This window comes from Lycorma delicatula, chromosome 8, assembly GCF_047948215.1.
Source record: "Lycorma delicatula isolate Av1 chromosome 8, ASM4794821v1, whole genome shotgun sequence".
NCBI classification, from domain to species: Eukaryota; Metazoa; Arthropoda; class Insecta; order Hemiptera; family Fulgoridae; genus Lycorma; species Lycorma delicatula.
In genome coordinates this window covers 12,430,412-12,448,761 of record NC_134462.1, presented here as the reverse complement: position 1 = coordinate 12,448,761, position 18,350 = coordinate 12,430,412, and the positions used below count along the sequence as shown (strand labels likewise).

General features: G+C 27.7%; 1 protein-coding gene across 1 annotated transcript in view; it reads left to right on the top strand.

The window, feature by feature from the left end:
• The window catches only part of twz (BTB/POZ domain-containing protein twz), a 381,095-nt gene that overhangs the window by 342,705 nt on the left and 20,040 nt on the right, over window positions 1-18,350 (top strand). The window contains exon 4 of the mRNA XM_075373596.1: window positions 10,207-10,412. Coding sequence (XP_075229711.1) covers window positions 10,207-10,412 — 206 coding nt within the window. The remainder of the gene's footprint in view (window positions 1-10,206; window positions 10,413-18,350) is intronic.

Genomic DNA, 18,350 nt, shown 5'->3' with positions numbered 1-18,350 from the left:
TACAAAAGACGATTGTTAAACAGACCTGTTACCTTTACTAAAAGGGTTTCTTTTAGTCCCTTTCTGGATTTCTCCCATTATTATATTTTCTGCTACTTTCTTCTTAATCGGTAGGAATCCGTTACTCAGGTCCGTTATACCAACCCATCGGGTTGGTTTACTGATCGAAAAATCAGCTGATTTCGAAGTCGCGAATTCTAAGGTTCAAATCCCAGTAAAGGCGGTTAATTTTATTAGGATTGAATACTAGATCGCGGATACCGGTGTTCTTTGGTGGTTGGATTTCAATTAATCACACATCTCAGGAACGTTCGACCCGAGAATGTACAAGACTACACTTCATTTACATTCTACATATCATCCTCTGAAGTATTATCTTACGGTGGTTCCGGAGGCTAAACAGATAAAAAAAATACCAGTCTTGTTACAATATATATATATATTTTTTATTTATTTTTTTATTTTATTGACTGGTTTTAAATTTGACAGTCAAAGAACTAATAAACTAGTAGTTCTTCTCAACAGTTCTGATAAGATTAAACGAACAATGTAAAATAAACGTTAACCTACTAAATTAATAATGTTTAAGAAATATAATTAGAAATATACGAAGAAAACAATATACCGATTATCCACCCTCTATTTTGTAAAATTACTGTAATTATTTCCTATTAACACAAAACTTTTTTCGTATCTCAAATTATATTTACAATCGATTTGATAGATTAGAAACAATAAGTAAATTTCATTAAAATAATCAAGTTATAAACGAGTTTTCCTTGAAATACCTCAATTAATAAATTCTACACATCAACAGTAAATCAAAGGTAGCATAAACATTGATAAAGTCCAACCGGTAATGAACTAGAGAAATCTTAATAATATCCAGTACTACGGGCCACAACATGAAAAAATAATAGTAAAATAGGAACAAATAACATAAGAAATACAATGATCATAAAAATAAATACTTTGATGTTTTACAACTCGTCCTGAGTATCACTGTTAGATCCCTATTAACATAATCACCAATAAGATGTTAATAGGTAGATAACGTGGTCGTTAAGTCTTATTTTGCACTTGGTTGCGAATCGATCGACTTCCTCTCGAACCCACGGTAACCCTAAGTACTCGTGAATTTCGTTCTTCCGAACGAACCTTGGCGCCTATCTAATGTATGTTGCAAATTTATTTTGGAAACGCTGAATAATCTCTATATTGCTGGTACTTGCTGGAGTTGGTACCCTATGGTTGGATTCCGTATGTTGAAATCGGTTTTGGGTTTTGGTAGATAGATAGGTATAGTTGCGATTTCCTGTCTAATAACCAGTATAAATCCTTAAATTTGATCTACAGCTGTTTCCTTTTTTCTTTAATGTGAACCTTCCATGTTAGATGACGATCTAGGTGAATACCTAACTACTGTAACTTTCAGCTTGCGGGATATAACCTCCATCTAAATGGATTCCTAAGCAATCAACTTTAAATACAAAACTTGAAAACGTCATTTTCTGTTTTTATAAAATGAAGAAAGTAAACTTTTATTTGTAACAATCTTCGTTTCAAATTATTTGTAACATTTTAATTTGTTCAGGGAATTCTAATTTTAATTTATATATATTTGATTTTTTTATCAAATCCTAATATGAGAAACACAAAACTGGTTTCTTTTGGATTTTATAAGATAAAATGTTATCAGAAATGATGAAGATTTAGCCGTAATCACATAACTGGATTTCGATTGGTAATAACAAAAATAAATTATACGTGATTTATTTAATGGTTAATTTCGTTCTTTGTCCGCTCTACTCAAAACCACTATAACAGCAATATTAAAAAAATAAAAACCTATTATAGACCAACATTTACTTCAAATCCAATAGACAAAAAAAGATTTAATAAATAAAAGCGAATAAGATGAACAAAGCACCAAAATTAAGATTATTCATTTTATAACGAGTAAAAGCAGAGGTTTATTTTTTCCTTATACGAAGTAAAGGAAGTATTGAAATTGCGAAAAATTTCGGTATTCAGATCTCAACGGAAATATCCATTTTGATCATCCCTGAATCCATTTTGACTAGTTTCGGCGTGACGTCTGTACGTACATACGTATGTATCCCTCATAACTCAAAAACGTTTAGTCGTAGAATGTTGAAATTTTGGATTTAGGACTACTGTAGCAATTAGTTATGCACCTTCCCTTTTCATTCCAATCCACTGGACCAAAAGTGTCCAAAACAGCCCAAAATCCAATTTTTTGGATTTTGACCTTACCTCAACTAGAGTAATAAATCCATACTGAGAGCTTTTCAACGATATATCATAAGCGGTACCTATTTTCATTGGTTCCAGAGTTACAGCCCAATAAAATTTTAATTAATGAAATATTTGGTTCTTACAAGGATAAGGCACATCGGTTCGAATCAGACTTTATTTATTTTTTTTAACTTTTATTTTTAATTTAAATATATTGATTTATTCTTAATTATTAATCTCTGATTGTAAAGAAAGTTTTACAATAAATAATAATTCAATAATAAAAAAAAAATGTAATAAAAAATATATGTAATTTAATAGGCGAACAAGGAAGTCATGTGGTGTTCACGTCAGATTTTTTTTGATGTCATTAAATAATTCCAAAACTATTAAAAAATGTTATTTAAATATTTGAAAAGTTTACAATTAGGGTAGATATTGTAAAAAAAAGTATACAGTAAATTAAAACCGTAATTAAAGCACTAATAACAATAAATACGCTGAGTAAAATAAGTTTATAAAATTCAAACCGTTTTAATTTAACCAGATTCGGAATCCATTTTATTTTTAAAAAACAGACTAAAATTATAACTTTTCTGAATTTTCTTGTAGCATTACTGAATTTAAAATAAATGAACATTTTAAAATCACTTTTTAAAATTTAATTTTAAATTATTTTTCAGTTGTCAGATTGTTTCATTAATTATCATATAAATTTTTAATTAAAATGTAGGTCAAGAAAAACTACAGGAAAAATAGGTACTGTTCAATTTTCTTTAATTTTATCGAAAATAATTTCAGTACTAAAATTTAGGTAGGAATTAAGAGTATTAATATACAGGTCGCGCTGAAACTGTAAAATAAACTATTTTGTGGTAGAACCATTTTCTAAACGCAGTGCGTTTGGAAAGTTCCTGTGAACTAGAATTATGGAGTGTAATGATGAATCTTAATTATTACTTTTTATTTTTATTTCATTATTTTATAGAGACGGATATTACAATAACTGGAATAGTATATAAAAGGTGTTGAAAATGACCTTCACCAACCTTAATACAACAGTGCACCCGTTTCAATTTGTTTTCAAACACTTTAACCGGCTGATGTACTGGAATGTTTCGTACGTATTCCGTTATTGGAATTTTAGTTCACCAATCGTGCGTGGTCTGTTGCGGTACATTGCTTGTATCCCAGCTCCCCATAGAAAATAATCTGGGGGAGTCAGATCGAGCCTATCGTCCACACCATAAACCCCTCGAAATGATTCGTTCATCAAATATATTTTGTAAAAAAATCATTGACCTGTTAGCTATATGCGCTATGGTGTCCTCTTGTTGAAACCGATTGTGATAGATTTCCACTTCTGTTAACTAACGAAATTTGTTAAAACAGCACAATAACGATCACTAATAACTATATTTTTAAAAATTTGCGTCCTACTCCCACTGACCCAGCTTCGCACTGATTTTTGTTTCTTCTAAAAATTGTTCGTGTAATTCATGTGAGTTAATTGTCAATCACAGTCGTGTATTTTGTGAATTAAAATATCTCCCCGGATGAAACCACGCTTCATCTATAAAAAAAAAAAGTAATATCTTGCTGCTGTGCTAACTTACACATTGATGGACTTTCGGCCATAATATCCGACATATCAAACACCTTCTGTTCGTTTAGTTTAGGTGGTCTTACGACTTCGATCAGCGTCTTAAATAGAGGATGATGCCTGAAATTTCTCAATAAGAACTGGAACTGCATTACGGTGAGGAACAGGAGTATTTGGAAACTTTCAAGAACGCTTGTGCTTCATTAAATCAATGTACTTGTCGCCTTTACGAAAGATGTATTCAACGAGAAAATTGCGTTCCTCTACCGAAAGATCAATTACGTTTCTCACTACTGATTCCGATAAACGAAACACACGAACGAATCGAACGGCGTTCAATTACAACTCAACGACTGACGTTGTGGTTTATTACTGAACTACGCCCAAAAAACCTACAGGGCAACATTTCAAAAAACAGAAAGCACCACATAATTGTAAAACGTACTGACAGCGACTTTCCGAACGTTCTGTGTAATCTTTTTAGTGTTTTACTGTTGAGTAGTTATTTAAGAAGTATTGCAGACTACTTTTAAAACTAGTTGTGCAAAGTATTAAAGGCAATCATTTTGATAAGGGTAGTCATAGCATGAAGGATTTAAATCAAAAATTTTGTTCTTCAATGCCCTTTAAATTAACGTCATAACCTACTTTTTCCATTAAATATTTTTTTAATTGTCTCTTCTAGATGTTAGGGTGTGGTGGTCTCATACCTTAAAAATAGTACGTTTTGAGTTAGAAGCATTTACTAACTTCTGTTTTTCTTTGTTCAACTAGGTTGAAAAGTATACACATATAATCATTTATATATTTTATTTTACTCAAAAATAAATGCTTCTTCATTATTTTGGCATCTCTGTATTTTTCATACAAAAGGTTGCCGGCACGGAATCCGGATCAGCATTTCACTCGATAAAAATTTCTATTCCTCATTCCACCTAGTATATTCCAGTCTATAATTACATCCATGTTAATATCCACCAAATACAAAAAAGATTGAACGAAATAAAATAAAGATAAATAATTAAAATAAAGTATCTTTTAGGAAATAATAATAATATAAAACCTACAGGTACAACTTATGTCTTGTATTGTTTAAACGTAACGCGTACAAGGTTCCTTCCTGTTTTCAATTTTAGCCGAAGGGTTTTTAGGAAGAATAATAGAGTTGAAGATAACAGATTAAGGGATGATGTTCTGTTGAAACGCAACACAAAGGGATACTGACCAAAGGGCAGAAGTAAAGTAACATGAAGGGATGTTTGCGATGTCTTGTCCGACGGACGTATAGGTGAAGCGAGGTTAGGCCGGTTATAGTTTATACAACTCGAAGAAGTTATCTCTTATTCATTGTTGCTCGTTTCACCTGCCGAAGGGCACGATCGCAGATCAATTGCGCCATTTGATGGATTTATCGTCGGTTGTTGCTTGTTGTTTAGTTATAAGGCAACATACAACAGCTGAGCTCAGTTCTTTGTCGGCAGCAGAGAGTTGCTACTACCTACCTTTAGAGTCTACTGTACCTACCACCGTTCGTTTCCATCACTGTTGTTTCTTGTCTGCATAAATCCCCTTTCTAACATTTTCCTATTCGACCGCAGTCGCATACACGTACACATACACGCACACATATACCGGCGATTCCTTTCTATAACAACAGACCTCCTGCTAGGCCCGAACTGCTCTCCTTGCCAAATTATGTTACGACTTGTTCTAATATATTGCTGGACGAACAACAGACATCCTAGCGTCGTTTATAATTTATTATTTACCTTTCCTTAATCAAATACGCATTATTTATCAAATAAAGTTAAATTCTATTGACTATTGATTTTTTTATCGGTTTAAAACCAGTTTATATTATATTATTATCATTTATACACTCAACCTGTTTTGTGTGCGTATATGTGATGATCACACACCTAACAACATTAAAGCTCTCGCAAAAGGTGGTACAACGTAAATTTAATGCGTAAAAAAAGATTTTGTATTAGTTTGAAACAAAATAAAGATTCATTCTTACAGTATATAAGATTAGTTATTTATTTTTATTTCAATAAAAATAAACAATATAATAAACATATGAACAATTAAAATTTATTAAAAGTTCCTAATTTCGTAATTATAAGATCTTAACGAACATCCCCCAACGGACAATTATATATTTCGGACAATCTATGTACATACACTTATATATATGTTGTTTTTTTTTTGTTAAGATGAACCAGTTGGAACCTAAACCGTAAAGATTTACAAAAACCTGATATCCTGTTTTTTACATGATCATAATAATTTCCCTTTTAATACAGCTGTTCTAGCTATATTCGCCGGGAAAGTAATATACTCGTATTTATTGAGAATTAAAATTATTAAAAAAAAGAAATTCATTTACCGGACATTAAATATAACTGAAATTTAAATAAGTGACAACATTTATGCAATTTTTAAGAAGTAAATTTACAAAAAGGACGTCATACAATAAAATTAAAATTTAAGAACGTTGCTGATAAAGACGATTCTGCATTAAAGTGGTTAAAACAGTAATATATTTACGGTAGTTCTTAAAAATTTCAACTTTTAACATACAGAAATAATGTATTAGTATTTAATATAATATAATATTAATTGGTAATGAAGTTGTAATAATAATATTAGATTTCCGTTGAAAAAGGAAATTAGAAATGTAACGAGAAAAAAATGTTCATTACTGACACGTCAAGTAATGTTTAAAAATTGCTTAAAAGCTTACAATAATAAAACGTTTCATCTTTATTTTAAAAAATCCCTTAAGCAAATTAGCAAAAGTAAAATGTTAGTTGTATAGTAAACTTTTGTAACAAACAAGTACTCATTTAAACTGCAGGGAAACATACCTCCATTTTCTTTAATTTTATTTATTTATTTTTTGTAAAATTTACTACATTTTAGTGCCGACCAAAAATTTGAAAATAATAATAATTGGAATATATGGATGCCTTTATGAAAATAATATATACAGTTTCAGTTTATCAATTCTCATGAAATGACTGTTTATTTCGTAAATAATTAAACCGATTTTTATTGCTCATCTTCGATTTCTCGGCTCGATTAAATAAAATATAAACAATCTCTCAGTTTGTAACAGTTTCAAAAATTATAGAATAATGAGGTAAAATACCGTAAAAGATCTCTTCGATGATGAACCGTTATATAAAACAGTAACCCTTGTTTTAGGTAGATTTCATAATAAAGCTACCTATTGTAATGGGTACCATGATTCGACTTCCGGGAAATATCGACATATCTTTGTGTTTCACATCCCCCAGACCTCAAAATCACCGTCAACTCAAACGTTTATTTATACGTAAACCTATATAAACGTAAAAATGTATGCATTTATACATATAAATTTCACTTTCTTGTGGACACGATAACTACTGTAATTTTGCGCCAACCATTTTCAAATTGTTCATTAAAAATAACTCGTCCCAAAATCTAGGTCAAGTTCCTTAATAGCCATAATCGGACCATGGAGGTGGAAATGGGGGCAGCTTTTTCGAAAAAAAACAAAATATCGCTATAACTTTCTTATTAAGTAAAATATTGAATTCGTTTAAAGTTCCTACTATTCTTTGGATAAGGGCCTAAAACTTGTACAAGTAAAGTTTTTTTATATCACCAACCATTTGCCCAGGGGTGGAAAAAATGGGTCTTGATGACAAAAAAAAAATCATACCTCCCTTAATAGGCACAGTATCGAATCGGTTTAAATTGGTCTTTATTCCTCTAAACATTACCTAAAAATTTTGTGTGAAAAAACGTTTGATATCACCAACCCTTACGGCAGGGGATGACCAAAATATTGCTAGAATTGTTAAGAGATTGAGCTTGTCATATGCTAAACATGTGAAAGTTTTTTTCACATGTAACTATTGTCGTGTTGAGTAAATTTGAAGTTTTTTTTAATTTTATATATTTGCATGAATATATTTGTATTTGCACTTTTTATTAATTGATGTGAAGAAAATATTACTGGAATATTAAATTAATTATCCGATATCTAAAATTTAAATAAGTATTGACAATTTATTAAATTCTATCGACAGAAGAATTACGTATCTGCACTCTTTATCATGTTTAACATCCATAATTTTTATGGAAAAAAAAATCTTTATTTTATAAAAAGGTTTACTTTAAACAAATAAAGCTCAATACTTTATACTTGTTACTTTCATTAAACTTTCAATAGGTTTATAACAAGAGTTGGCACAAGATAACATAGCTAGACTATATATGGATATTTTATCACTTGTACAGCTTTTTCGAAATTCTCTCTCTCTCCCTCTTTAGATGCACATGTACAATATTACTCCTTGGTTGCACTACATAGATAAAAATAGGTTTACTGAAATAATAAATAATGGATTTATTTAACACAGCGAATACGTGTCCTGTAGTTGGAAATGAAATTCCGGTAATATAGTCTTATGTAAAAGGCTGCTCTTACAATCGGCTGTATCATAAATTAAACTTAATCGATACAAATAATAGTAGTAGTCGAGGTTTATTAAAATTAATAATTATATCTTGCCTATTTAAATTTATTTTTTTGAGATCTGATAAACGTATCATAAAAAACATATTTCTAATTAATAACTGAATATATTTAAACAATCTGATGCATTTTCCAATCTAATAATATTTAAAAATCCGTTTATTTAGTTTTTTATAATTATTGTTTTTTTAGTTTAACTAATTTTTTTATTAAAAAAATATTTATTTCATAGATTTAATGCCTAATATTTTTAAATGCTAACATGAATGAACATGGTTTGTAGATTACGAACGTTTAAGTTGTTAAATAATAATTTACTTAAAAAATAAGCATTATTTTTCCTGCCTCTGTGGCGCGAATGGTAGCGCCTCGGCCTTTCATACAGAGATCCCGGATTTGAATCCCAGTCAGGCATATCATTTTTCATACGCTAGAAAAGTTACATTTCATATTCCTACGCACAAGCACAAGCTTCGAGTTTATGTAGTGAATTTCATAATAAAAAAAAACCAGAAATAAAATAAAATAAATAGCTATGCAAAGTAATGATTGAAATAAATTAGTTAACAAAATTACACTCGACCTACCCGGTTGGTCTTATGATAAATTCGTCGTCGTAAATCAGCTGATTTCGAAGTCGAAGTTCTCAGGTTCAAATCCTAATAAAGGTAGTTACTTTTATTTCGATTTGAATACTATATCGTGGATACCGGTGTTCTTTGGTGGTTGGGTTTCAATTAACCACACCTCTCAGGAATAGTCAACCTGAGTTTGTGTTCAAAACTACAAATTTACCGGTACAATTATGTTATACTCTAATAAGTCGCTAATGAATTTAATTTCTGATGCGACTTTAAATAAAAGTATTACATTAAATAAAAAGCAATTTACATAAGATTTTACTTAAAATCTAAACTAGGGTGGCCGTTTGTAATAATAAATAATCATCAGAAAAAACTGCTAAAAAAGTATAAATAAATAAAACATTCAAACAGAGAAATATTAAAAGTAGAAATTGTAAATTCAGATTTATTTATTTAAGTGAACTTAAATAGAAAAATGTTTTAGAAATCTCAGCAGAAGATAGAGATTTAAAAATCGAAATATATATATATATAATCTTATCTAACACCTGAAAATCAGACAATACAGCAATAAAACCAGTTCATATGCGTTTAAGTGCGTAAACACGAACATAGATGCTGTATATATACGAATAGAATCCATCTTTATTCCAGAGATTACAAAAAATATTGTAAAATGATTTATACGTTTTATACGTTATACTGATATATTGGTTTTTATTTAATTGAATTAATTATTTCATCATAACGAAGGTAAAAATTATTTGTAGCTGAACGATTTTAAAGCAATATATAAAAACGTGTTGTGTCTACATTAAAAATAAATAAATAAATCATATGTAATTAATAAATATTGTTTCTTAAAGGAAAAAACAATACAATAATAATAACCATTAAAAATTACTAGATAGTATTGACAGAAATTACATATAAGAAATGATGTAGAGGTCTGTATATCACGAGAAGATACTGTATTAATGTAGTTAAGATGTTTATATATATATATATATATATATATATATATATATATAAAGTAAAATTTATATATAAAGATGTTTATATATATATATATATATATTAAAGCCAAGAAACAAAGTTGTCCAGTTTGTTACTTGGCTTTGTCAGCTAGTACATTGAAAAGAAATACAAACCATAATTATTTTCCTAGTATTAAAATAAGTATTTTTTTCACGCTTATTTTATAATTAATATTTAATTTATTTTTACAGGTATCCTGAATCCAGATTAGCCAAATTATTCAATGGAAGCATACCAATAGTTTTGGACTCATTAAAACAACATTATTTCATCGACAGAGATGGTGGAATGTTCCGACACATATTAAATTTTATGAGAAATTCACGACTATTAATACCGGATAATTTTGCAGATTTAGATCTTTTATTGGAAGAAGCACGATATTTTGAGATTGCCCGTAAGTTTTTATTTAATTATATTAATTTAAATATATATATATATATATATATGTTATAAATACGGCATCATTAGGAAGCTATTCTTATCGAAGTAAATACGATATACTCGTATATCATCTATTGCTGATTGGTCAGAAAAACTTTCCAGAAATAATACTGAACTGTCAAATTAGTTAATTCTTTTGTTAAAAATTGTATTTATCAATTGTAAGAATTTATACACGAGTAAAATAACATAAATCAAATTTAAAACATTTAATTATTTCTTTAATTCTTTTTTAAATAAAAAAAAGGAAACTCTAACGTGAAATAATTTTAACGAAAATTGAGTCTTATTTATCGGTATTGAAAAACTGCCAAAGAAAAACGCTGAGAATTACCTAAATGAAATAAAAATCTAAAAAAAAAATATGGATTTTGATTGTTAAGCAACGATAAGTAGGAACTGATGGAATAATAACAATTATTAACGAATAAATTTAAAAATGGAATATGTAAAAGTAAATTGATGAAAACTAACAATATGTAATTTAACCTCTTAAAAGTTTCTGTAGTGTTTCATAATAATGGGATTTTATTTACTTTTTTTAATAGTATTAAGTTTTATTTTTATGTTTTTAATTTTTATTAACCTATGGATACATGCATACTAGTATATAAATAATATATATATATATATCGAAAATGTATTACTAAGTTCCCGGGACTTTCATAATCTATTTTACTCATGAAAATAATGAAAAACTTTGTATAAACATATATATCCTAATATGCTTTGTTTGCGAGTTACGGCTAGTCAAAAATTTCGCTCGGATTTCAGCTACCCCGGTGAAATGAGGTAGTACTGAAATTTTTAGAACGTTAATTAAGGAGCGCAATTAGTGATTTTTATGGTTTTCGAACTGAAAAACGAATAAAATAAGTTCCGAGGCAATATCTGTAGTAGTTTTGAAGGAATCTGGGGGAAAACCAATAAATTGTTGTAAAAAACCCTGTTTTTTTATATTTGATGTAAAATAATTTTGTTAAATGTTTAATAAACACTTAAATCTTATAAATAAAACTTGTAGAGAATTTAATTATGAAAAAAAATGATGTAAGATAACTTAAATAAAACAAAAAGTTGGAAAAATTCGAATTTTGTTTAGAAACATTACACGTCAGAAAAATACTTATTTAAAGTATTTTTTTTTTTATTACAGCAAATTTATTATTAAATGTATTACATAAAAATAATTTATATGTAAGAAATATTATCACATAAATTATCTGATATTTATGACTAAATTGATGTACTTTAACTTAATAAATAAGTGAGATACAGTGTACTTACTCGCAAACATTAATTTATATTACTATTGCAGCACACTAAAAATATAATATTACGACAGTATTGTTATAAAAAAGAGTAAAATATTTATTACGAAGAAGATTTAAGTTTATACTACGTATTGTAGAAATAATATTTTTTTTAAATTCTATGAATGGAGGTCAGTCGATGAGGTAATATACAAAAACAAAATTATTTTTGGCGACGTGAAAAATTACTAAAAAGATTTATTAAAATTTGCTGATAAAAAATGTAAAAAACCGGAAATTACAAAGCAATAGTAGAATAAAAATAAATAAATAAAAGTTACTTATATAATCATTTTTTTAATTAATATTAGAAAAACACTAAATTTTTTGAAAAATTATTATTTCATTTGGGTAGCAGAAATCCAAGAATAATCTTTTACTAGCCATAACTCGCAAGCGAAGCATTTTAGGACATTTATGTTTAAATGAACTTTTGATATTATTTTCACGAATAGAATAGGTTACGAAAGTCAGGAAGAACTTCCTGATATATATATATATATGTACTATTACATAAAACTGAATATGAAAGATTTAAAAAAATGTATAATCAACCGTAAAATTTAGAGGTAATAGAAAACTATAAAAATCCTTAATACCATGGGGAAAATTAATGAAACAATAATTATAAGAATAACAATAAAATAAGCAACAAATTAGTATGGTTATATATCTGTTGTTAATACCATTAATATAACCATACTGCTTGAAGGATTGTATGTTCTATACTATACCAAAGTTACTATATTAAAGTGAAATACTAAAATTGTTCGCATTACGTTACTGCAAAAATCCTTAGTACCTACAAAGTTATTCAGTAATAAACTGAAATTTAAACATTAACGTAATTATTTATTGTAGAAAATCCAATTCATAGTAAAAATTTTAAAGTATTTTTACTAGCTTTTGTCCGCGGCTTTGCCTGCGTGGATTTTGGATTTGTAACTAGATTATTTTATTTTATTTTCAAAATAAACATTAGATTTTTACCATAAAGATTGATTTTATAGTGGAAATAACGGAAAATCGGTTTATTTACTTTGGCGAGGATTTTCGTCTTGACAAATTGTTTCTAGTGGTTTGCTTTAACCTGGCAATGTTCATACACTGCAGACTTTGTTGATCAATGATGTCTAGCGTTTGCAAACGATTTAATGATAATAACTTCGATATTCTTATAGAAATTGATAATAGATGGATTTAATTAACTAAAATAAAAATATTTCATTCATGTATGCAAAATTAAATTTCCTACAAATTATCGTACGATTTTATAGTTTTTTGTATTCGACAGTAGATAGCACGCCAGGTAACGTATCGAATAATTTATTTGTTTATGTACTCGTGTAAAAACATCTACGACTTTGAATTACACCGTGGAATTTAACAAAAATTGAAAAAATTACCGAATGGAAATAACAACGAGCAAGTAATACAGTAAAACACGCGTGCACGCAAAAATAACTGTGTGACAAGTAACAACATTTCCCATTAAATCTAAACGATAAAACTATGAGGCTTGAGCTTTTTCTGAAATACGATCATTATTCATTATTACATATTGTTGAGATTTAGAATTTTCTACAAAACTTTGGTCCATCCTTGCCTTCCCAATTAGATATTTGAAAAAATGGTGAAATACTATTATCTGATTTTTAAGGAGTCTCTAAATGCCAATTTTCTCGTCTGTAACACATCATTTCCGGAGTATAAAATTTTCATAAGAAAAATTTTCCCCTTTTTGACAGAGTTTTCCAAAATCTTCCTTACTGGAGAACTACGTTAAAAAACAATGTACCCTCCAAACTTCACCTCTTTTTTTCTTTTTCTGTTTAGGCTCCGGAACCACCGTAAGGCATTACTTCAGAGAATGATATGTATGAATTTAAATGTAGTGTAGCCTTGCACAGTCTCAGGTCAACCAGAAGTGTGGTTAATTGAAATCCAACCACAAAAGAACACCGGTATCCACGATTTAGTACTCAAATTCGTATAAAAGTCGTTTACTAGATTTTGAATCTTAGAACTCTCCAAACTTCACCTACGTAGGTTAAACGGTTTGAGCTGCGCGATCTCAGTCAAGACAATTTGTATATATATATATAAATTTGTTTATTCTGTTATTTTAAACTTGAAAATAATTCAAATGGAAAATTTAAATGTAAACCGTAAAATTTAATTAAATCTAATTCTTGGTATACTGTAAATTATTCCTTATTTTCCAAATACATTTTTAAAATCAGACCCGATATCTAAAATAAAAATCAGTTTAATTTAGAATTTAAAACAGCAATTAAAAATAAAATTTGCATTAATTTTTTAATGAAAAGATCTTTGTTTTTTGTTTGGTTAACCTTCTAAATTTAAATAAAAATATATTAATTACAAGTATATTTAAAAAGTATATAAAATAAAACATATATTTATATAAAAGGATATATTCTAAAAAGGGAAAACAATTTGCATTTTCGTGTCATGTAATGTAATAATATAGCTATTATAAAATTATTTCAGGTCGATTTTATAAAAATAGAACACAGTTTCCTAATATAGAATTCTGGTTGTCAAGAAATGAACGACCTTGTATCTCCAGTTATATCAAATTCATAAAGGCCTATTTTTTTTTTATTACAACAAATTTATTATTTAAATATAATTTAGATGTAAGAAATATCACATAAATTATGTGATATTTATGACTAAATTGATGTACTTTAACTTAATAAATAAGTTAGGTACAGGGTACTTTATTACTCGCCAACATTAATTTATATTATTAGTGTATTGCAGCACACTAAAAATATAATTTTACGACAGTATTGTTATAAAAAAGAGTAAAATATTTATTATACTAAACTTAAAGAAAATTTAAGTTTATACTACGTAGTGTAGAAATAATATTTTTTTAAATTCTATGAATGGAGGTCAGTCGATGAGGTAATATTTTACTGTTTACACAAAACAATTCAATTCTAAAAATATTAACGTGTAAAGCTGCTATAACCTAAGGTGAAAACAGGTAAATTCAGTGGTAGAATTCTCTTCATATTCAAAAAGTTGTTGGAATGCCAATTTTTTCCAAGTGATCCTTTTATAAAACAGTGTTTTTCATCCCCAAAGGGAATTTATAGTAAAGTGTTATCGGTTTAGAATTTTTTTCAGCAGGAGATCGTCGTATTTAATGCTTCTGGAAATTTTAACACTCTTTCTAATCAGAAATTATTGAAACACGGTTAAAAAACCGCATAGAACTTTACCTCTTAACAGTATAGGTGATAGAATTTCATAAATTTGTTTTTTGTAGTTTTTTCTGCTAAAAATAATATCGGAATAAAATATTTTATTCCATAAAAATAGTTACAAGCTAACATTATAGATATCTTGTATCATATATTTATTAAAAAATATTTCTTTCTTAAGAAGCAGGTGAATTCTTTTTCTTCCTGAATATGTTAGTAGAAAAGTTATTACTTTAGAATATTATCACTAAAAATTAGTGATATTAGAAATTTCAGCCTGTCGAGATGATTTGTAAAAAGTTAAGCTCTCTGAAATTTTAACACACCATTAATTCGACCATTTTTTTAACAGATTTTTCTTTTTAGATGTTTACAACATGATTGAAAAATTTTCTCTCGTAAAATTTTCAAACAAAAATAAATATACTATCAAATATATTTAATTTTTTGTTCTAAAATTACTAATAGAAAATAACTGATCCAAAATAAAAGATTTTTTTTAATGAAGGTTGAAAATTAGATGTAGGAAGAGAATTAATGTTAAAGAATAAAAAAAAAACTGTATTTGATGAATTCATTAATGAAAAAAAAAAAAAATCTGTAACATATTATATCCAGCGAAGTTGTCTTTCCTAACTAAGAATGATCATAGAGAAAAGAGTAAATGAAAACTGAGAAGAAAGCCAAGGTGCTTACAGATATTAGAAGGAGAAGAAGAACGTATAAAGAATCAAACGAACATGATCAGGATCGAAGAACTTTAAGTTTTAAAAATTGTCAAGCCACAATCAGTAAAGCAAAAAAGAGAATTGACAAATAAGATTAATCGTATATTTTTTGAAAAAGAAATGCTGGAAAGGAAAGAAGAAGAGTTGAAATTGTCTGAAACGCTTCCTGGACTACATATACGTAATGTTTCTTTAATTAATTCACTCATTCACACGGTGAGACGAGCAAACAGTCTCCGAGTAACTGGGTATACAATGTGTGGAAGGTAACGATCGTGCGCGACGATTTGGCAGTGCTGTACCAGGTTGAGTTGTAATAGTAGATAGTTGTTAGGTTACAGCCAATGACGATGAGGAAGCCAGATTCCATCCCAGTAAAATCTAGCGTTCAACTCTGAAACGGGAATTATGCTATAATCACAATGATAACTAGATATAATATTCGTAGGTCGAATAGATGAAGATAAGGTGAAATCGACAAGACTAGACATATCAATATCTCCTTGTGAATACGTAGGTGGTTTTCGTTAACTATTTTCCAAGTTGAAATGAAGTGTAAAATTTTATGATTTAGATAATATGTGATTAAAATATTTTAAAGAATAAGTTATAATAAACTAGTTTCATATGTTATAGAACGAGTTAATAAAAATAAAATTCCTGTTAAAGCAGTTCTTTTATTAAAAATAAATAAATGGGGTAATTTAAATTTTATCTATAAATATTTTAAATATAAAGTGATTTTACTTTTAAATTATTACTTGAATAAATATGTATACCATTATTATACTTGAATTTAACCTAGAATAAAGAATTTTTATTTATCTGTATGAAATACTTTGTAAAAAATTATCACGTTTTTATATTCAAATTGTTAAATAAAAAGTATTTCTAGATAATACTACTGTACAGCTAAATATATTAATATTCATTATTATCCAAAGTCTTGTATACTTTCTACGGTCTTATACATTTCTTATACTTAGTTTATACTGGTTTACGGATTAAAATGGAATAATCATGTAAGAAATTCTAAGCTAATATTATTAAAAGTTTCAATCAATATTAAAAAACAACATGTTGCAACAAAGCTATTTTCTGAAATTAAAATATTTTACTAAAATAATCTAAATAATTACGAGTTCATTTAAGATAATCTAATCGTTTTAAAATTAGAATAAAATGTTATTTCTTTTCAAATTACAAAAAACAGACCAAAATATATATTGGCTATAAAATATCCCATATTAAAATCAAACTACGAGTATATCATACAAAATATAATAATAATTTTAGAATTTATAAAAAGAAAACTTGTGCATTCCAGAAAATCTTTTACGAAAAAGATCTAATGTGGACACTACATGACTTCCTTGTACGCCTATTAAATTACATATACACATTTTTTGCTGCACTTCATTTAAATTTATTTCGTTAGAAAGTGAGATACGATCCTCCAATTCTTTAATAAAGTTGAGAGTTATACAATTGTGGTCGAAACCACATGCATCACGTTTCATTTTGATTTCCGCATCAGCATTTAAGTTTATATATTAATATTGTTTCACGTCGCTCAAGTAATGTGGTGTGAGAACGCGCCGGATCGGTAACCATGAAAACATCGGTTCGAATCCGACTTCATATAAATGTACTTTTTTTTTCTTTTTTTAAATTTAATTTAAGTACATTGATTTATTAATAATTAAGTTAAAATGAAAAAAGTACATACAATTTTATTTCACTAGTAACTTCTGATTTTTTTCATTTCTTTTATTATTGTAATTATTGAATTATTATTTATTGTAATTTTTTTTTTGTTACAATCAGAGGTTAATAATTATTAATAAAGCAAAAAATTAAAAAGAAAAGTTAAAAAAAATATACGTATATGAAGACTAATTCGAACCGATGTGCCTTCTCCTTTCAAATATATCCTTAATTAAAATTCTATTTGGCTATAACTGTTTATAATACACTTTGAAATACTCTCAATGAGGACTTGTTACTGCATTTAAAAAAAGTCAAAAATCCAACTTTTTTTATTTTTGGCTTTTTTGGACACTTTTAGTCCAGTTGATTGCAATAAAAAGGGGAGGTGCACAACTAGATGTTACAACAGTCCTAAATCCAAAATTTCAACATCCTACGGCTAATCGTTTTTGAGTTATGCGAGATACATACGTACGTACAAAAGTCACGCCAAAACTAATGAAAATGGTTTCAGGGATAGTCAAAATTAAAATTTCCGTTGAAATCTGAAAACCAACATTTTTTGCGATCACAATACTTCTTTTGCCTCGTACAAAGAAGAAAAATAAACCTGCTGGTAATAAATATTTAGGAATAAGAAAGAAAATGTTTAAATGGTTTTCATGCATGCGGTAAAGCGATTTATTATAGTAAAATGAAGACGGGAAAGTAAAATAAAAAATCTACAAATGTGTTATACAGGAGAACTTTGGAAAATTGACAGAGTAAGAAATGAAAATTTAAAACAATTTTAAGAGTGAATATTGCACTAAAAGGAAGTTAATAATTATTAAAGATAGATAAAAGTTACAATAAATATATGAAATAAATAATTGAAAATGTAGGATATAAGTAGTATGTT